At 40.5% G+C, this 20,356-nt stretch overlaps 1 protein-coding gene across 1 annotated transcript; it reads left to right on the top strand.

The window, feature by feature from the left end:
* The first annotated feature begins 10,239 nt into the window (after positions 1-10,239).
* Positions 10,240-12,382, top strand: LOC131925266 (RNA polymerase II-associated protein 3-like). Its single transcript, XM_059280561.1, is given in 1 exon segment — positions 10,240-12,382. A coding segment is annotated over 1 exon segment (1,848 nt). The 5' UTR covers positions 10,240-10,274; the 3' UTR covers positions 12,123-12,382.
* The last annotated feature ends 7,974 nt before the right edge of the window (positions 12,383-20,356 follow it).

Raw genomic sequence — 20,356 nt, 5'->3', positions numbered from 1 at the left:
CGGCCACTGTAATGACAGAGAGGGCACTGTGATGACTCAAGTGAGCAGAGTGAAGACTCATAGGGCATATTGATGATACAATAGGCCAAAGTATGGCATACTGGGTCACTGTGATGAAACAATAAAACACTGTGTGGGCACAATTACAAACCATGATGGCATAATTTTGCACTCTGGTGGCACAATAGTCAACAGTGATGGCACAATAGAACATACTGAAGACAAAAACAGCATTGTCAAGGCAAAATATGTCAATGTGATGACTACATAAGTCACAGTCTTGTCAAAAACAAACAGTGATGACACAGTAGGTACACTAGGTAACACTGGAGGTGGAAGTTCGCATTTTGATGGGACATTAGGGCAAAATGATGGCTCAGTAGGACATAATGATGGCCCAGTAGAGTACTGTGATAGTATAGTATGGTACAGTGATGGTAAAATAGGCCAGAGTAATGATACAAGAGGATGTTAGGATGACAGCACAGAGCATTGTGATGACCCAGTTGGGCACAGTAATAGCACAATAGACTAATGTGAAGACACAAGAGATACTGTGATTACACTATAGGACACAAGGAAGGCATAAAGGAATAATGTTTGACACAAGAAATTGTGATCATAAAATAGAATGCTGTTATGGTCCAATAGGATGCTGTGGTGGCAAAGTAAGACATTGCGATGACTAAGTAGGGAACTATTATACTCAATGGGGTGCAGTGATGGTATCATAGGACACATTGGTGGTACAATAGAACATTTTGCTGATACAATAGGGCATGATAATGGCATATTAAGATATAATGATGGCACAGTAGAGCACAGTAATGGCAAAGAAGGCCATGGTGGGCACAATACAGCACAGCAGTAGCACAATTTGCTGCAGTGATGGCACAAAAGAACACTGTGATGACACAATAGGACACCATAATGACACTTTAGGCTACAGTGATGGCACAGTAAGTACCTCTGAGGTTTCAATAGGGCACACTGATGTATTATCACTGTGTGCTCAGTAGGACACTCTAGTGACATTATATAGCATTGTAATTGTTCATTTGGGCATATTGTTGACAGAATAGGCTATAGTGAAAGCATAATAAGGCACTGTGATGATACAGTAGAACCAGTGGCTCAATAGGACACAGTAATAGCACAAGAAGTCATAGTGATTGCACAATAGTTCACTATGTTATCTAGGGCATAATGATGGCCCAATTTTGCATACTGATGGCAAAATATGGTACAATAATGGTATAATAATATTCTGTGTTGTCTTTTTGTAATAGGACACAGTGATGAGACAGTAGCTACAATGATAATGTGATGATTCCTTGTGGCGACAGGTCAGTGGGGAGAAATAGTAGAACATTGTAATGACACAATAGGTCACTGTGATGTTGAAATAGGGTACAGTGATGGCAAAATTGTAACAAGTGATTGGACAATAGTACACAGTCACAGTGCAAACAATCCACAGTTATAGCACAGAACTGTTATAGTGGGTCTCAACAATGGCACAATAAATTACAGTGATAGCATGATAGGATGTAGATTTAAAACAATGGTGACCTAATAGCACACCACGAAAAGGCACCAAGATGATGGAGGAGCATAATGGTGGTATAAAAGGACAAATGGATGTTACAAAGGATAGTGTGATGGTAAAATAGGACACTATGGTGGCACAACCAGGCAATGTGATGAGTCAAGAGGATACAATAATGACTCATAGGGCACAATGAAAGCATAGTATGCCAAAGTTATGGGACAAAATGACACTTTTAGGGAACAATCAGGAACTGATAGCACAAGTGGGCACCATGATAGCATATTAGCCCATATTGATGCACAATAAGACACAGTGATGGCACAATATGACAGTGTGATGACTCAACAGGGCACCACAGTGATATAGTAGGTCACAATATTGACACAATAGAGCACTATGATGATACCAGAGGGCACTAGAAGACTCATAGGGCACAGTGAAGACTCATAGGGCACAGTGATAGCACAATAAGACAAAATTATTGCACAGGACTCCATGATGACTTAACAGGACATAGTCATGGCACACTTTGATATCACAATAGGACAGTGTGATGGCACAATAGGCTAACTTGATGACTCAATAGGGTACAAGATGTCTCAATATGACATGGGGATGGCACAATAGACCAAAGTTAAGGCACTACAAAAAACCTGATAACACTGTGATGGTGCAACAAGGCACAATAGAGCAGTGATTGCACATTAGGGAACTGTGATGATTTTATAGCAGACAGTTATGGCACAATAAGTCACAGTGATGTAACAATAGGGCACTGTGATTTCACAATAGGTCACAATGATGGCACACTAAGACACAATGATGATACAACAGAACAATGTTGTGGCGCAAAATAAGACTGTGATGGCGATAGAGGACATTTTGATGGCACAATAGGGAGTTTTGATTCAATAAGACACAGTTATGATACAATAGTGATTTCACAATAGGACATAGTAATGGCACAGTAGAGGACCGTGATGATTTATTAGGGCACAATGATGGCACAATAGGGCACAGTGATAGCAATAGCCCACTGCAAAGGTACAAGAGAAAACTCTAACAATAGGCACAGTGATGGGAAATTGGATACTGTGGTGGCACAATTTAATACAATGGCGATACTATGCAACACTATGATAGCACAATAGTGAACTCTGGTGACTTTTATGACACTGTTTTCACAATAGGACATAATAATGGCCTAGCAGGTCACTGGGGAGAAATAATATGACACTGTAATGAAAAAATAGGGCATTGTGATGACTCGTGCTGAACAGTGATCACATAGTGTTAATGAGTTATGGCACAATAGAGTACAGTGGTAGGTACCACAGTGATGACCCAGTAGGAAACTGTTGGCATGATAGGACTCTGATGGCAAAGACAGAGTATCACACAATCTGACACAGTGAAGACACCATGGCAACACAATAGGACACTATACAATAGGCTACTCCAGTAACTCAATTTGTCACAGATGTTGCATAATATGACACAATAGAGACGTTTTAGGGTGCACTAGGGCCAGTAATAGCATAATAGGACAGTGTTAACAGAATAGAGCAGATGGCAGCACAGTCAGTCACAGTTGTGGCACAAAGAGCACAGTGATAGTACAATAAGACATAATGATTTCACAGTAGGGCATAATAATGGCACAATAGACAATGCGATGGCATAATAGGCCAATGTAATGACTCAATAAGGCACAGTGATGCCACAACAGGCAAAAATGAAGGCACAACAATGAACTTGAAGACATAGCATGACACTGTGATGGCACAATAGAGTATTGTGATGGCACACTAGAGCTTTGTGATGGCACAGTAGGACACATTGATGGCATGGCAGCATTGTAATGATACAATAGGGCCTTGTGATGACTCAGTAGGGCACAATGGTGATACAATGGGACACAGTTGTGACACAACAGGACACAATAATAGCACACTAGTATACAATAATGGACCAAGAGGAAATTGTCATGGTACTAAATGTCAGTGTAATTATTAAATAGATCAGCATGATAGCACAACTGGACATAGTGATGGCATAATAGAGGACTGTGATGGGACAATAGAAAAGAGTCATTGCACAACAGGAATCTATGGTGACTTAATTGGGCACAGTAACAGAACAATAGGACACAATGATAGCACAATAGGGCTCAGTGATAGTATAATTGGCAATGGTGCTGGCCAAATAGGGAACAGTGGTGAGTTATTGGGTTACATGATGGTAAATAGTACATAGTACATAGTGGTAAGTTATTAGGGTACATGATGGAAAAAGGTACACAGTACATAGCAATGACAAAACAGGTCATAGTGACAGCACAAATACCACTGGGAATGAGCAATAGATACTGGAGTGACAAGAGGGTTCTGTGGTGACTTAAGAGTGCAGTATAATGTTTAAAAACATTGTCCCAAGTGATATGAATGCTCATAGAACCGAAGATTGTAGTCCATGTAAGGTAGGAAGTGTCCTCTGGAAAAAAGAAAACAAAGACAAAAAGGCAGCTCAGGCATACCCGAGGGCTCTCATCTGAGAAGGTTAGAGAACGACTTCTCTCATAGGCTATGGTTTTAGTCAGGGCTTGGTAAAGGGTTTGTTCAAAGACCCTGAGGTCTGGTTCAGCTCAGTAGTGTTCATAGGTAAACTAGAATGCATGTGAATGGTATTGGTGATGTTGCCATCAGGAAATTGAGTTTGGGAAATTGAAACTGTGAGTTTGTTGAAATTAGCCACAGAAAAGAGGGAACTGCTCATGTGAGAATGGGGGCAGAAGTACCCTGTGGTGGCACAGCATGTCTTCACTGAGGGGTTACAGGGTTGGTGTTGTGCTGTTGCTGGAAGCAGAAGAGATGAGGCAGAGGGTGATGTCTGAGAGATTTCAAGCAGGAGGAATCTGTGATTCAGGCGCCTGCCTCAGACATGAACCTCAACACAGACCAGAAGGACTCTGGAAGCCCAAGGAAGTTGTTCTCCTCCCTGCAACAGTCAGTCAACAGCAAAGAAGCTCCATCCTGCAGAGGTAAGAATGGGATTCTGATGATGGCATGGCTGAATTTAGAAAGCAATCTTTTCCCCAACTATTGTCGACCTCAGTTTCAGGAAACTCTTAGCAAGAGAACCAGCCCAGCTAACCTGGATTTCCAACCTGCAGAACTCAGAGGTAAATGGTGCCATCATAAAAAGACTATTACTGTTGTATGGCAGCTTTCTGCTTCCTTCAAATATGCCCAATACACTGGATGAAAAAGGAAATGATATTAATTTTTTTTCAGTTCCATTCCGCTATCTGACTTGCCTCTTCACACACTCAAGTGATAAAGTCTATTCTTTTTGATGCAATGTGGTCTTTTAGGTCTTCTCCATTTCATTTATAATGCCATTGTTTTGCTTTATAGGATAGTCTATCTGTTATTGCTTATCTCCATATGAATACATCATTCCCCCAACTAGGTTACAATCCCTTGGAAAGGTGAGGTCTTGTCTTATTCATTACTGTACATACATACATGCATGAAGGTGTGTTTGTTCTGTGTTTGTTGAAAAGCATATAGCTTTGAAACTCTGCGCTGTGGTATGGGCTGCTTCCATTTACTCCTTTAGTTTATCATCCGTCACTCACTGGCATATTTCCAGAACTTTAGTCTATATTTGGTGTCTTAGGGTTTCTATTGCTGTGACAAAACACCATGACCAAAGCAACTTGGGGCAAAAAGAGTTTATTTGGTTCACACTTCCACAGCACTGTTTATTATCAAAGGAAATCAGGAGAACTTCAACAAGGCAGTAACCTGAAAGGAGTGATACAGAGGCTATGGAGAGGTGCTGCTTACTGGCTTGCTCATTATGGCTTGCTCAGCTTACCTTTTAATAGAACCTACGACCACCAACCCAGAAACAGCACCACTGACAATGGACTGGGATCTGCCCCATCAATCAGTAATAAAATGCTGTACAGCTTGGTTTTATGAAGGCATTTTCTTTCAATAGAAGTTCTTTTGTTTCAGATGACTTTAGCTTGTGTCAAGTTGACATATAACTAGCCAGGACACTTGGCAAATATTTGTTCCACGCCAAGTACCAGAGTCCAGTGTCCCTCAAATGGTGTGAGGGTGGTGGTCCTGGTACATAAAGAGGAGGAGAAAGATGAAGAGGAGCAGGGGGAGGAAAAGAAGAGTGCTGGGTTCTAGATGATAAAGGAAAGGAAAGGACTGTGAGATATGGCTCAGGATGTGAGCACACTTGCTGTGAAAGTGGGAGAACCTGAGCCGGGGTTCAAGCATGGAGGGACAGGAAGAGACAGGGGATAATTTGGACTTTGAGACTGACAACCTAGCTGAAAAATTTGAGCACCAGGTTCAATGACAGGGCCTGACTTGAATGGAAAAAAAGCATGGAGAGAGAGAGGATGATACCCAGCAGCTTTCTCTGGCCTCTGGACAGCACCAAGCACACACATAGCACCATACACATAAGAAAATAATTAAAACTTTTGTGGTCTACTGTGTTTTTTATATTACTCATTTTTGTCTCTAGGAAATACTTGGAAATACATGGAGGGTTTTATTTGGTTGTTTTTGTTTTTTTTTGTTAATTGTGTTGGAGTGAGAAGTAGTGATTTCAGCTGATATTTGGTGAGTAGAGAGCAGAAATGCTACTGAGCACAGGACAGCAGATGCTGGGTAGATGAATCAACATGTAGCCTTGTTCTAAAATCACACTGCCTAGTGCTGATGCCAAGACACAGCTGTCTCGGGAAAAGACAGCTGTCCTTTATTCCTCAAGGGAATAAAATAGACTATATTCTAGGGTCAAATGGGAGCCACCCCACTTCAGGGACATAAATTTAGACACTCCCCCTATATTAGTGTCTGTTTTTATTGCTGTGACGGAACACCATAACTAAGGTAACTTAAAAAGAAAAGATGAATTGGGCTTCAGGTTTCACAGGGTCAGAGTCCATGAGGATGGAACAAAGGCATGGCAGCCTCAGTAGCTGAGACCTCATATCTTGATCTCTGAGCAAAAGGTAGAAGAGAGCTAACTGGAGTTGGTGGAGTCTTCTGAAACCTCAAAGCTTGCCCCCAGCGGCATATTTCCTCAGATAAGGCTACACATCGTAATCTTCCCCAAAGAATTCCACCTTCTGGGGATCAAGTATTCAAACATAGGAGCTCAGTGGTGGTGGCACACACCTTTAATCCAAGCACTTGGGAGGAAGAGGCAGGCAGTTCTCTGAGTTCAAGGCCAGCCTGGTCTACAAAGCCAGTTCCAGCACTACACAGAGAAACCTTGTCTTGAAAAAGCAAAAGCAAAAACAACAAATAACAACAACAAAACCACACAGGAGCTTATGGAGACAGCTATCCTTCAAAGCATCACAGCACAAGACTGGGTTTCAATGTCATCACAGTTTCGTTTGTAACAAAACTAAAAAAGTTATGAATCAAGTACTTTTCAAATACTTGGGTGGGAACATTGGGTATGTGGGTTAGAGTAAAGTGAGGCAGTCTCTGCTACAGTCCTTGGATGTTGTCTGATGGTCCTATAGCCTTTGGGTTGGTGGAAACTAAGAATCTGTTTATATATTGCAAAGGCTTCACGTGACAGTCTCAAGGTTTTTATGTCAAATACTGAGGTGAGCAGTAAATTGTTATTTAGGGACTAAAGATAGCCCAAGATAATTATGCTCTAGAACTGCAATATTCTAATTTTGTTCAGTTGCAGAAGTTTTAACCAGTCAGCTTTGTTGACTGATTTAACAAATGCAGATTTTCCAGGGAGCATTAGTTCATCCTAGCTCTGTACAAGTTTAGGTTCCTGGCCGCACTCTAGAATCTAAGTGAGCATTAATAAAGTTGAATAATGTACAACCCAGCTCTTAGGAGGGCTGTAATCACACATGAATGATAGCATTTATTTATTCCATACTTTAAAGATGTCTCTGGTCTGTCCAGATATGTTAATTTGTCAATTCCTTAAATTAAAATATGTTTCATAAACTATAAATTACTGTATCTTTCCTGAAACAGCTAACCCTAAGGCAAGGATTATGACCATGAAAGCTAAGTGAAAACCAAGCTTTCAGCAAATTACCTAATTAAGACCATGCATGGCCATCTCCTAACAGCCCTGCATGTTCTCTGTCTTTAAAGGCCAGGCCTCATTTGCACAAATATCCACATTCTGTCCAATAATATTTATTTTATCAAGTTATGAAATACTGCTGCAAAGTTACTTTGTATATTTTGGGTCATGTAAGCCTCAGAGAAAACTCTTAAGACCAGGGAATGGTCTGTTTGTGAGTCCACTTCACCAGAAGGAAGGGGGCATTTGCCAGAGAAATTTTTTCTCACATTTTCTAAATAACATATAGACCTTTCCAAAACCAATATAGTACTTTTCAGTTTCTTGAGAGCTAACACATCTAAATAAGAGAAATTTAGTTAAGGAGGAAAATGTAGCTTTCAAGGTCAGAAGCTTGTAAACTCTCTTCACATCAGAAGTTCAATTTAATCTGAAAGAAAGATATATCCATCAATGTCTATTCAGTTCTCTGGAAAACCTGAGGGATATTTTCTTCCTCCTTGTTGAATCTGTGTGTTAGATGTTATTTGAGTCATTTTGGTCCTAGAACATTTACCCTAAAGAATATCAGGAAATTACACTTTGCATTATTTTTCTTATTCTGTACACATGTATTGTGTGTGTGTGTGTGTGTGTGCGCGCGCGTGCGCGAGCACATATGCAAGTGTACAAGCATATGTATGTATATGTGGATGCACACTCCTGTGTATGCACTTGTGAAGGTCAGAGGTCAATGTCAGGTGCCGCCCTTTATCATTCCTCATCTCCCTTTTGAGACAGGGTTTCTCACTGTCTCTGCAGCTCACCAACTCTCTAGGTAGTCTGGTCAGCAGGCCCCAGTGGTCTGCTAGTGAGCTTCCATGCTCCTCTTTTTCCACCTCCCCAACCCTGGTGTTCCAGTAGGAACCACACCAGATGTATGTGTGTTCAGATCTGAACTCAAGTACTTGTGCTTGAACAGCAGAAACTTTTCCCAGTGTGTCATTTTCTCAGCCTTTATATTTACAACTTGTAAATGTCCCTTAGATTTTTAGCTATAGGTAAATTACTTTGAAGATGAAAAGGGAGTCACTTTTCCTCCTACAATGATTTCGGTAGTACAAAGGAAACAGGTCAGTATTGTGGTGTGAACTATGACACACATGTCTGATTCTGACTTAGAGGCCCTTCTCTCCTGTTGGAATCACTTCCATGTTTGAGTCCTTCATCAAAGCCAAGCTCTGCCTGAGAGTAACAGTCCATGAGAAACATATTTCAGGGATTGTTTTTAGAGAAATATCGTGCAAAATATGATGAAATAGAAATGACTAATATTAAATATAATGAAATACCATACAAGGTTGAATCCAACTATTTCTAACATATATCACAAGATATCATATATATATACATATATATATATACATATATATATACACATACATATATCACAGTGTGCTGGTTGTTCTGTCAACTTGACACAAAGCTGCAGTCATTTGGGAAGGGAAACTTCAGCAAGAAAAATCCTCCATCACATTGGCCTGTAGTAAAGCCTGTGGAGCATTTTAATGATTAATGATTTATGTAGGAGGACTCAGTCCACTCTGGTGACCCCCCTGGTCCGGGAGTGTATAAGAAAGTTACTGAGTAAGACAGGAGAAGCAAGCCATTAAACAGTGTTCCTCTGTGGATTACATAGCATGGACAAACAGGAGAATTACACCAGTTTGGTGGGCCAGCTAACTTGGCGTATACAGTGAACCACAGGGAGCCTCTGTCTCAACCAAGGTGGAAAGTGGAGACTGACCTGCTCCCATACTCACACACAGAACTTATACACACACACACACACACACACACACACACACACACACACACACACACACACTAATTTAAAAGAACAAGATGAAGGTTTCAAAAAAGAAGATGCAGGCATCTCTTCCCCTTTCTGCCAGCCTTCATGATGATAATCAACTGTGTGTGAGCTACCCTTTCAAAGCTCCATATGCTAAGGAACGACAGGTCTTTAACCAACAACCTTCAAGGCAACAAAGGTCCCAAATCCAGCAGACAGGAGGAGCTGAATCCTTCCCATAACTACTTAGGGGAACTTAAAATAATGTCTTCCTCAAATCCAGCTGTCAAGTGAGTCCACGGTGTCCACCCATGAAAATCTTGATTGCAACCTTCTGAAAGAACCTGCATGGGTCGGAGTCACTTAGACCACTCATGCCCATATTCCCAACCCACGGAAAATGTGAGATTATCTCTGTTATTTGGCATCTCTGGTTTTGGGGAAATTTATTACAAAACAGCTTAGAACTAATGTACCATCTCTGGAAATATGGCTGAGTCCAAGTAGACAAAAGAACTCCTTAAGATAGTTGCTTCCCTTCCACCAGCAAGTAACCCTGAGTATTCCTGAGCTCATCTCCCTAAACAGTTTTCTGTGTCTCATCCTGAGGCTTACTTAACACAAGAGTCACAAGCCCCAGCCCGCGTCTCCCTGGCTTTGGTCAGAATGGCTTTGACAAGTAAAGCAATTGAATTTCAGCTTCAAGTGAAACAAAATGCAGAGGAATTGCAGGGTTTCATGAGGGATTAAGAGCACTGGAAAAATGACATTAAACAGAAGGACATGGAACTAAGAAGACAAGGTGGTGTTCCTGAAGAGAATTTACCCCCTAATCGAAATGGAAATTTTAGGAAAAAGAAGAAAGGCAAAACTAAAGATTCTTCCAAAAAAACCAAAGAGGAAAACACAAAAAACAGAATAAAATCTTTTGATTATGATGCCTGGGCAAAACTTGATGTGGACAGTATTCTTGATGAACTTGACAAAGAAGACAGTACCCACGATTCTGTGTCCCAGGAGTCAGAGTCAGAAGACGACGGTGTGCACGTGGATTCCCAGAAGGCTCTAGTTCTAAAAGAAAAGGGCAATAAATGCTTCAAACAAGGAAAATACAATGAAGCAATTGACGGCTACACGAAAGGCATGGATGCCGATCCGTATAACCCTGTGTTGCCGACAAACAGAGCCTCAGCTTACTTTCGATTGAAAAAATTTGCTGTTGCAATCGCCTTAAGTAGGAGTTACACCAAAGCTTACGCCAGATGAGGTGCTGTTCGGTTTGCTCTGCAGAAGTTAGAGGAGGCCAGAAAAGATTATGAAAAAGTGTTAGAACTAGAACCAGATAACTTTGAAGCAACAAATGAACTCAGGAAAATTGATCAGGCTTTTTCATCCAGAGAAAACTCACGTCCCAAGGAAGCTGCTTCGGTGACTAAACCAGCTGAGGGGGAGAGGCGCCAGATTGAGGAACAGCAGAACAAGCAGAAGGCCATTTCAGAGAAAGATCTGGGGAACGGATTTTTCAAAGAGGGAAAATACGAGAGAGCAATTGAGTGCTACACTAGAGGGATAGCCGCGGATGGCACCAATGCCCTTCTTCCCGCTAACAGAGCCATGGCCTACCTGAAGATGCAGAAGTATGAAGAAGCTGAAAGAGACTGTACACAAGCCATCTTACTGGACGGCTCCTATTCCAAGGCTTTTGCCAGGAGAGGAACTGCAAGAACACATCTGGGAAAGTTGAATGAGGCCAAGCAAGACTTTGAAATTGTGTTACTTCTGGAACCTGGAAATACACAGGCAATCACCGAACTTTTCAAAATTAAAAAGGAATTAATTGAGAAAGGACATTGGGATGATGTCTTTCTTGACTCCACACAAAGACACAATGTGATAAAACCTGTAGATAATCCGCCTCATCGTGGGTCACCTAAAGCACTCATGAAGATTTTTATTGAAGAAATTGGCGAGTTGATAGAGAGCGTTGATGCGTCAGATGGCAGTTCCGCTGCTCCGCAGAGTACTGGAACAAGTGCACCCGCGGCCGTGGGCACCGAGAGCAAGAAGAATCCAAGCCAGGGGGACGCCTCGCCCGCAGGTGATACTCCAAGAGCCAAAGTGTTGAAAATAGAAGAGATCAGTGACACTCTGGCCCTACAACCACAGGTTGATTTGAAGCAGGACGTGGGCCAGTCTTTCAGTGAGAAGATCTCTGCGAAGGTAGAGCAGACACCGGATCAGTTTGCCACGGCTCTTCTGCCTCCAGTTCCTGCCAACACCTTCCAGCTCGAGTCTGACTTCAGGCAGCTGAGAAGTTCCCCAGATATGTTGTATCAGTATTTAAGGAAAATCGAACCATCTTTGTATCCAAAGTTGTTTCAGGAAAACCTAGATCCAGATGTATTCAATCAAATCATTAAAATTTTGCATGACTTTTACATTGAGAAAGAAAAGCCGTCTCTCATCTTTGAAATCTTACAGAGACTTTCTCAGCTGAAAAGGTTTGACATGGCAGTGATGTTCATGTCCGGACCCGAGAGGAAGATCACAAGTATATTATTCAATCACTTGGAAAAATCAGAATTGAAGGAGGATTCTGTTGAAGAACTCAAGAAAAGATATGGTGGCTGATCACGGTGGCTGAGGTGGTCTTGGTCTTTGTCTTTGATGTGTACATTAGTTTTCCCACTGAAATCAAGTGTTTTGTTTGACTTTTCAAGAAAATGAAATTGTACCTGAGAGGACTCTTATCTTGATGGTGTTAATTCATGTAAAGTGTACTAGTGAGAAATGCTTCAAATAAAGTAAGTTTTTATGAAAATAAAAAATGTAAGTAATGAGATATATTTGTAAGGGTCAATATTTTGTTTTATAAATAATTTTAAATGTTATATTTAGTTACATTTCTCAGTGTCTCATAATTGTAACGTTTTTATATTTTCATGAATTTTTGTAACCACACACAAAACTACTTCATTACTACTTGAATAAAGTGATTTCTGTGGAGAGGGTATTGAATAGAAAAAAAAAAGAGTCACAAGACCCAACTACCCAGGTTTAAACACTGTATCCAGGACTCACTAACTCTATGGCTCTGGAAGATGCTTAGCTTTGCCTCAGTTTCAGCATCTGTGCATGAGAATGATGACAGCAGGTGCTTGTCCTCATTAGTGTCAACTGCCAACATAACATGGCCTAGAATTATCAGACAAAGATGTCTCTTTGAGGGATTGTCCAGTGTACATTTGTCTGTTGGCTTGTGTGTAGAGGTGAGTTGTCTTGACTGTTTAGGGATGAATGAGGGCCCAGTACACTGTGGGCCTGCCATTCCCTGAACTGGATGTCCAGGCTATAAAAGAAGGATAGGTAAGCATGAACCTGGGGAGGAAGCCCACCAGCAAGCATGGTTTCTGCTTCAGGTCTCTGTCTTGAGTTCCTGACATAACTTCCCTCAAGGACACTCTGTGACATAGAAGTATAAGCTAATTAAATCCTTCTCTCCTTTAAGTTGTTTTTGGTCAGAGTGTCTATCACAGCAGAAGAAAATAGAACTCCATAGACTTGAGTTCATATTATGATATTTTATGTTCATATTCTTAGCATGAAACACAGTTCTTATTATATAGAAAAGGCAGAATCAATCTTTGCCTGCATGAATAATATTACTTGATGTTTCTATCCACCTAACTACACTGCAATCTATTTGAGGACGTGAGCCATCTCTCATGTTATTCCACGCTTCATAGACATAGATAGTTAAGGAAGTTTTTACACTTTGATACCCACAGAACAATATTGATCAGTTAAAGGTCCATTGGTTTAATATTTTATTTGTTCTCTCAAATCAGTCATCTCTTCTAGTTTGGCAAATTTTTGAATCCTTGGTAATCAGTGGATTTCACAAAATATCTGATTCTCGCTTTCAATTGCCTTCATCCACGGTGAAAGGTGTGTTTATTTTTTTAGTGAAATCAATCAAACTGTAGACACATTGGGTTTGCATCTAAGCTTCTGAATATTGACAGTGAACATGAAAACTTCAGGAGGTGTAATTCACTGGTGCCTCAGTTTTGATACTTCTCTCTAAGACACATTATTAAGGAAGTCTGCAATTCATAAGAAAGGAATCTATGGGGATATAGAGCAAAGATGGTGTTGTGCACTGTGATTTGTGTTTCCAAATCCCAAATGAGACTGCCCCAAATCTTGACTGCTGCTAGGTCATGTGCTCCCCAAACTCATTGGTTCTCACAGACCTGCTTAGCTGTCTGCTTCCTCCAGAGATAAGTGGTTTTCACAGAGGTGTGCAGGCAGGTGGCATATCATTACCCAATAACCTGCCAAATGTGGAAATGATTGAGTTCTTCCCTAGACCTAGCAGATCCATGCTTCCATAGCCCGAGCCAGCACCCTGTGTTTCTCATTGGATTTTATTACTGACAGGATGATGTGGCCATAAGTTAAAGCTGAGAGACACTGCTACAGAGCACAGAGCCTTTGAAAGCAGTGGCCATGGGTTACTCAAGCTGTGATTTCCAGTGTCTGGTGAGTGACAAAAAGTATACACTCAGTGAATGACTGGGCACAGGTTTACTTTTTTTTAAAGAATGTGTATGCTTGTGTACATATGTGTATATGTGCATATGCGTGTATTTGTGTGTATGAGGGAGTGTGTGTATGTGTATGCATTTAGAGTCTAAAGGACATCCTCGGGAGTCAACCTCAGGAACACAAGCTGTCTCCTTTGAGACAGAGTCTATCTTTGAATTGAGGCTCACTAACTAGGATAGACAGACTGGCCAGCAAGCTCCAGGGATCTGCCTGTCTCCATCTCCCAACATGAGATTTCATGCACTTGTCACCATGCCAAACTTTTAAAATGTGAACTTTGGGGACCAAACTCAGGTCCCCATGTTTGTGAAGCAAGCACTTTATCAAATAAGCCATTTGTCCATAACCTCCTCCCATATGACTTTTGAATCATATATATATATATACATATATATGTAAATTGATGTGATGATAGATGATAGATAGATAGATAGATGATAGATAGATAGATAGATAGATAGATAGATAGATAGATAGATAGATAGATAGATAATAGAGATGATAGATAGTCATATGTGCATGAAGAGGGGATTATCAGTTGTCAAGATCAATGTGACAAAAACAATATCTAGAAAATGCATGTTACTGCCAAACCTACTCTCAGTCTTCAAGTTGAAGCTACTTTGCAGAGCTTTCTAACTATCCTGGGTAGGTTTAGACCTTTGTCTTATGATGTTGTGTTGCTTCTGTGTTGGCAAGAATATTATTGCAATGACCATCATCCCATCAGAACATTGGAGACACACATTCACATAGACTCAGACTTACAGATACAAATCATACACACAGAGACACAAAGATACACACAGATACATCTGGAGGCAAAGAGACACAGAGAGAAAGGGGACATTAAGGAATCTTAATGACATTACTGAACAAAAGACACAAGAACTCTGTCAGTAAGTAGCTCAGATTGTGTGGGAAGCAAGGAAGAGGCTGAGGAAGGACACAGTCTATAGTCACCATCATGAAAACAAGTCTGTAAAACAGGGTGCTAGAAGGGGAGGGGCAGAATGGATGGGACTGACACAGCCGGGGCAGAGGCAGAGTTCCTCATGGTCGAGTCCACTAACCCAAAGATGTCCTTTTCTCCTTAGGGACCTCCATTCCTGCAAAATCAAGATTTGTGCTTTCAATACAGGAAGGAATTTCAGGAAGAGCCAATATAAAGGAGAATTTGGGTTTATTAAAACCCAAATTTACTAATGCAAACCTTAACTCAGGGATAAATAGAAAAAGACACTGGTAGAAATAATAAAACATATCCAAAATGTGGGCATAGGCTTCCCAAAGAAGAGTTGTTCTTGTGTATATGTACAATTGATTTTTTTTTTAAATTTTCTGTGACTTTGTAAGTCACATTGTTTAAAGAGTGTAATTTATTACAAGGTTTAAAGGTTAAGGGATTTTCTTTAGTAAAAAAAGTTATAAGGTGGATATATAAAGGACACTGAATTTAGCAATGACAGAGACTTTATGGACCATTTTGGTCTAAGGAAGTACAGTCTCAGTGGGCATTTGGGCTTTATCTGTGGCATTGGAAACTTCCTACTTTTCTGTGTAGGGAATACAAACAGACCTTAGTATGCAGGGCCCCTTTTTTAAACTGTGCTTTCTGCCCCATGTTCCTATAATTTTACCCATCCTACCTCAGAACAACAACACTAAAGCCATGAGTAGTCCATAGATTTACAGGCAGGACTGGAGATCTTACTTTGAAAATTCTCAAAACCCATTATCTTACCCTTCCTAAGGTCATCTCCTTTATTATTCCATCAAGTCTCCAGGCTTCAAATATAATCTATATGCAAATGGACTAAAATTAGAATGTCCACTCTAGGGCTTGAGGGTATCCCAGACATACACACCCAACTGACTTCTCAGCATCTCCACTTCAATATCTGAGAAGCATTTACAATTCACATTATCCAGAACTTCTACTGTCTATTACCCCAGCCCATATTCTCTCTGGGCTCCTTTAATGGAAGCTCTATCATTTGCATCACTCAAAGCAGCCCTGGGAGTTTTTCTTAATTTCTTCTAGTATCCCTCACCTTATCTGATGATGAATCAAGTCAACTATTCCTCCAAATCCATCAAAGCATCCATCAAATCCTATCACTTTTCTATGACCCAAGTTACCCTTTCTTCCTGGGTTCTTGTCTTACAGATAGAACTGGGACTGCCATAGTTATCCCTCATGAAAATTTGTTCTTATCCTTGACACAGCCTGTCTGTACCACAGTAATGTAAGTGATTGAGTTACTTCTAACTCAGTCATTACTCCTTCCCAGATCACGTTCCTTCATGGCAGACTCCCAAGCTCACTCCTACTCAATATCAAGAGCCTCATGTTGGCCTGTGAGTCCCTTGGACCTGAACCCAATGTTTCTCTAACCTCTTAAATTCCCACTTTGCACATCACAAATCTTTCTCCAAAGGTTCTCCTTTGGAGTCCTGAGATGTTTTGGGCCAAAGCCCTCTCCAGTACTTTGTACTCATCTTTTTCTTGCTTAAGCAACTTGTCCTCTGATGTCCAAACATCTCATCATTCACCTATTTCAAGTTGCATTCTAATGTTGCTCTCAAGGTGACTCTCCTGTGAATACAGTATACAAGTTTTAGCTACCATGCCCCACCACAATACTGTACACCTTTGTTTTCTCCATAGCACATGTGGTCAGCTGACATTTTAGACATTTTACTTAAAACTTTGCTTTAAAGAACTTGCAAATAAAAATATCACTCAGAGACAGCAACCAGACTTCAAGCTTATAAATCTTGATGAACTTCTATATAGTTAGAATAGCTGTTCTACAGCTATGGAGTATTGTATTTTATACTCTTACTAGCAAATGTGTTATGGTAGATTGATTGTAATTGGCCCTCATAATCTCACAGGAAGTGACACTATCAGGAGATGTGACTTTGTTAGAGTGGGTATGGCCTTATTGGAGGAAGTGTGTCACTGTGGAGGTGGGCTTTAAGGTTTCCTATGCTTGGGATACTGCCCAGTGTCTCAGTTGAATTCCTGTTGCCTACAAGATGTAGCACTTTCAGCTTCAGCACCATATCAGCTTGCATGTCACCATGCCACAACACTATCATGAGGATAACAGACTGAACCACTGAAACTACAAGTGAGCCACTCCAATGAAATGGTTTGTTTATAAGAGGTACATGGTCATAATATCTCTTCACAGCAAAGATCCTAACTAAGACATGTGTCTTTATGCATTTATCCTATCATGTCCAGCTTTTTATGTAGAAATTGGTGATTTGAATACAAATCCTTATGCTTACCCAGTTCAGTTTTCAGCACCCACATTGCTATGATTCCAGCTGTAGGGGTCTATAACCCTATTCTGGCCTCCTCAAGTACCTGCACTCTGTGCACATAATTACCTCCACACACATACATGCTCATAATTAAAGTCTATTAAAAAAATAAATGCTGAGTGATCTCCCCACCCCTTGGTTTCTAAAAAATAGATTCTTCTCTCAAACATTACATCCCAACTTCAGTCAGTTTCCCATCACTCCACTCCTCCCATTCCCCCTCCCCACAAATACTTACTTTCTCCCCCAGATCCACTCCTTCTTAATTTTCCTTTAGAAAAAAAGCAGGCCTCCCCAGGATATCAAATAAACACAGCATAATAAGTTACAATAAGAATAGGCACAAACCCTTGCATCAAGAGTGGTTGTGGCAACCCAGGAGAAAAGGGTCCCAAGAGAAGACAAAGATTCAGAGACACTCCACACTCCCACTATTAAGAGTCCCAGAAGAACACCCAGCAACACAACTATAAGTTATATGCAGATGACCTAGCTCAGACCCAAACTGGGTCCGTGTTTGTGGCTTCAGTTCCTGTGAACCCCTATGAGTACCACTTAGTTGATTGTATGATCCATGTTCTCCTGGTATCCTGGACCCCTCTGTCTCCTACAATCTATACTTCCCCTTTTCCATGGGGTTTCCCACACTCTGCCTAATGTTTGGCTGTGGATTTGTGCATCTGTTCCCATAGTTGCAGGATGGGGCCTCTCTGATGATAATTAGGCTAGGCACTGATCTATAGGTATAGTGGTTTCCTTCACTGCCAGAGTTTGGGTATTCTGAAACTGGATCTACAGACCAGGCTAACATTGAACTCAGAGATCTTATAATTACATCTTCACCAGCTTTCTGTTTCTAATGTTTACCTTCATTGCCTGAGCTTGGCTATTTGGGAACAGGAGCTGTAGACCAGGCTGGCCTCAAACTCATAACTCCATCAGCCTCTGCCTTCTTAGTGCTGAGATTGAAGACATGCACCATCACACAAGGCTCTAAGCTTTCCTTTAATTCCTTTTCACAAGTTGGAAACTTAGCTGGGTAGAATCTTGCTCTGAAGTTACCACTCCCTTTATTTTATTTCTTAATCTGTTTATCTCCATTAACACAGGATTTAGCTCCATTCCACTTTCTGTTGTTACTTTTCTCCTGAAATTTTATATTTTCTTGCTCCTTTTTATTACAAATCTCTATAAGTGACCAGTAATAACCACACAACAGAATAAATATTAGGCTTTTTGAGTTTTTTTCTGCCAATGGAATTAATTCAAAACTCTTCATTTTAGCCTCAGGCAGACTCTTTGGACAAGGGCAAAAAGCAGCCATGTTCTTCACCAAAATATCACAAAACCTGTCTTTAGGCCAAATACTAACATTCTTCTCCTCTGAAACTTCTTGATCCAGGCACCCACTGTTCAAATCACATTCAGCACCACTTCCATGCTTCTACTAAGATGACCCATTAAGCAGCACATAAAGTGTTCAACAGCTTTTCTAATCTACAAACCTAAGGTCCATATTACTACAAACAAAAACAAGGTCAGGCCTGTCACAGCAATACCCCAGTCCCTGGTACCAACTTCTGTCTTAGTTAGGGTTTCTATTATTGTGAAGAGACACCATGACCAAAGCAACTGTTATAAAGAAAAAAAACATATAATTGGCATGGCTTATATTTTCAGAGGCTTAGTCCATTACCATTATGGTGCAACAGGGTGGCCTGTAGACATGATACTGGAGAAGTAGCTGAGAGTCCTACATCTTGACTCACAGGCAACAGGAAGTGGTTTGAGACACTGGTTGTGACTTGAACATATAGGAGACCTCAAAGCCCACCTCCACAGTGACAGTCTTCCTAACCCACACCCACTAAAATTGCCACTCTCTTTGATGTCCATTTTTTTTCAAACCACTACAATATGTTAGGTCCAGTTGATTCATAAAGTCTGTTAGCTCCAGTATTTCTCTGTTTTTTTTTTATTTATTTTTTCTGGATGACCTTTCCATTGGTGAAAGTGGGGTATTGAAGTCTTCCATTATCAGTGTGTGAGGGTGGATGCATGATTTAAGCTCTAGCAATGTTAATTTTATGTCCATGAATTTGGGTCATAGATGTTAATGATTGCAATGTCATGTTGGTGGATTTTTTTTTCATTGATGAGTATCAAATGTACTTCCTTGTCTCTTTGATTGACTTTGGTTTGAAGTCTTCTTTGTTAGATATTGGAATGACAACACCAGCTTGATTCTTAGGTTTATTTGCTTAAAAACTCTTTCCAGCCCTTTAGTCTAAGCTAATGCCTACCTTTGATGCTGAGGTGTGTTTCTTGTATGCAGCAAAGGAATGAATTCTGTTTTCATACCCATTCTGTTAGTCTGTGCCTTTTTAATTTGGAAATTAATTCCATTGATATTGAGAGATATCAATGACCAATGATTGTTAATTCCTGTTATTTTGTTGTTGGTGGTGGTGGTGATGGTGTGTGTGTGTGTGTGTGTGTGTGTGTGTGTGTGTGTGTGTGTGTTTCCCTTCTTCTGGTTTTGCTGGTGTGAGATTATTATTTCTTGTGTCTTCATTAGTGTAGTTAAACTCTATGGGTCAGAATTTTCCTTGTAGTATTTTCTGTAGAGCTGGATTTGTAGATAGATATCATTTGAAGTTGACTCTATCATAGAATACCTTGTTTTCTCAGTCTGTGGTGATTGAAAGTTTTACTGGGTATAGTAATCCAGGCTGACATTTGTGATCTCTTAGAGTCTGCAGGACATCTTTCCAGGTCCTTCTTACTTTTAGTGTCTCCAATGAGAAGTCAGGTATAATTCTAATAGGTTAACCTTTGAATGATTTTGCTGGTTTTCCCTTGCAGTTTTTAATTTTCTTTCTTTGTTCTATATGTTTAGTTTTGATTATTATGTG

Source organism: Peromyscus eremicus, chromosome 15 (assembly GCF_949786415.1).
Source record: "Peromyscus eremicus chromosome 15, PerEre_H2_v1, whole genome shotgun sequence".
Taxonomy (NCBI): domain Eukaryota; kingdom Metazoa; phylum Chordata; class Mammalia; order Rodentia; family Cricetidae; genus Peromyscus; species Peromyscus eremicus.
Note: the sequence above shows the minus strand (reverse complement) of the source record. Positions and strands in the feature narration are given on the sequence as shown.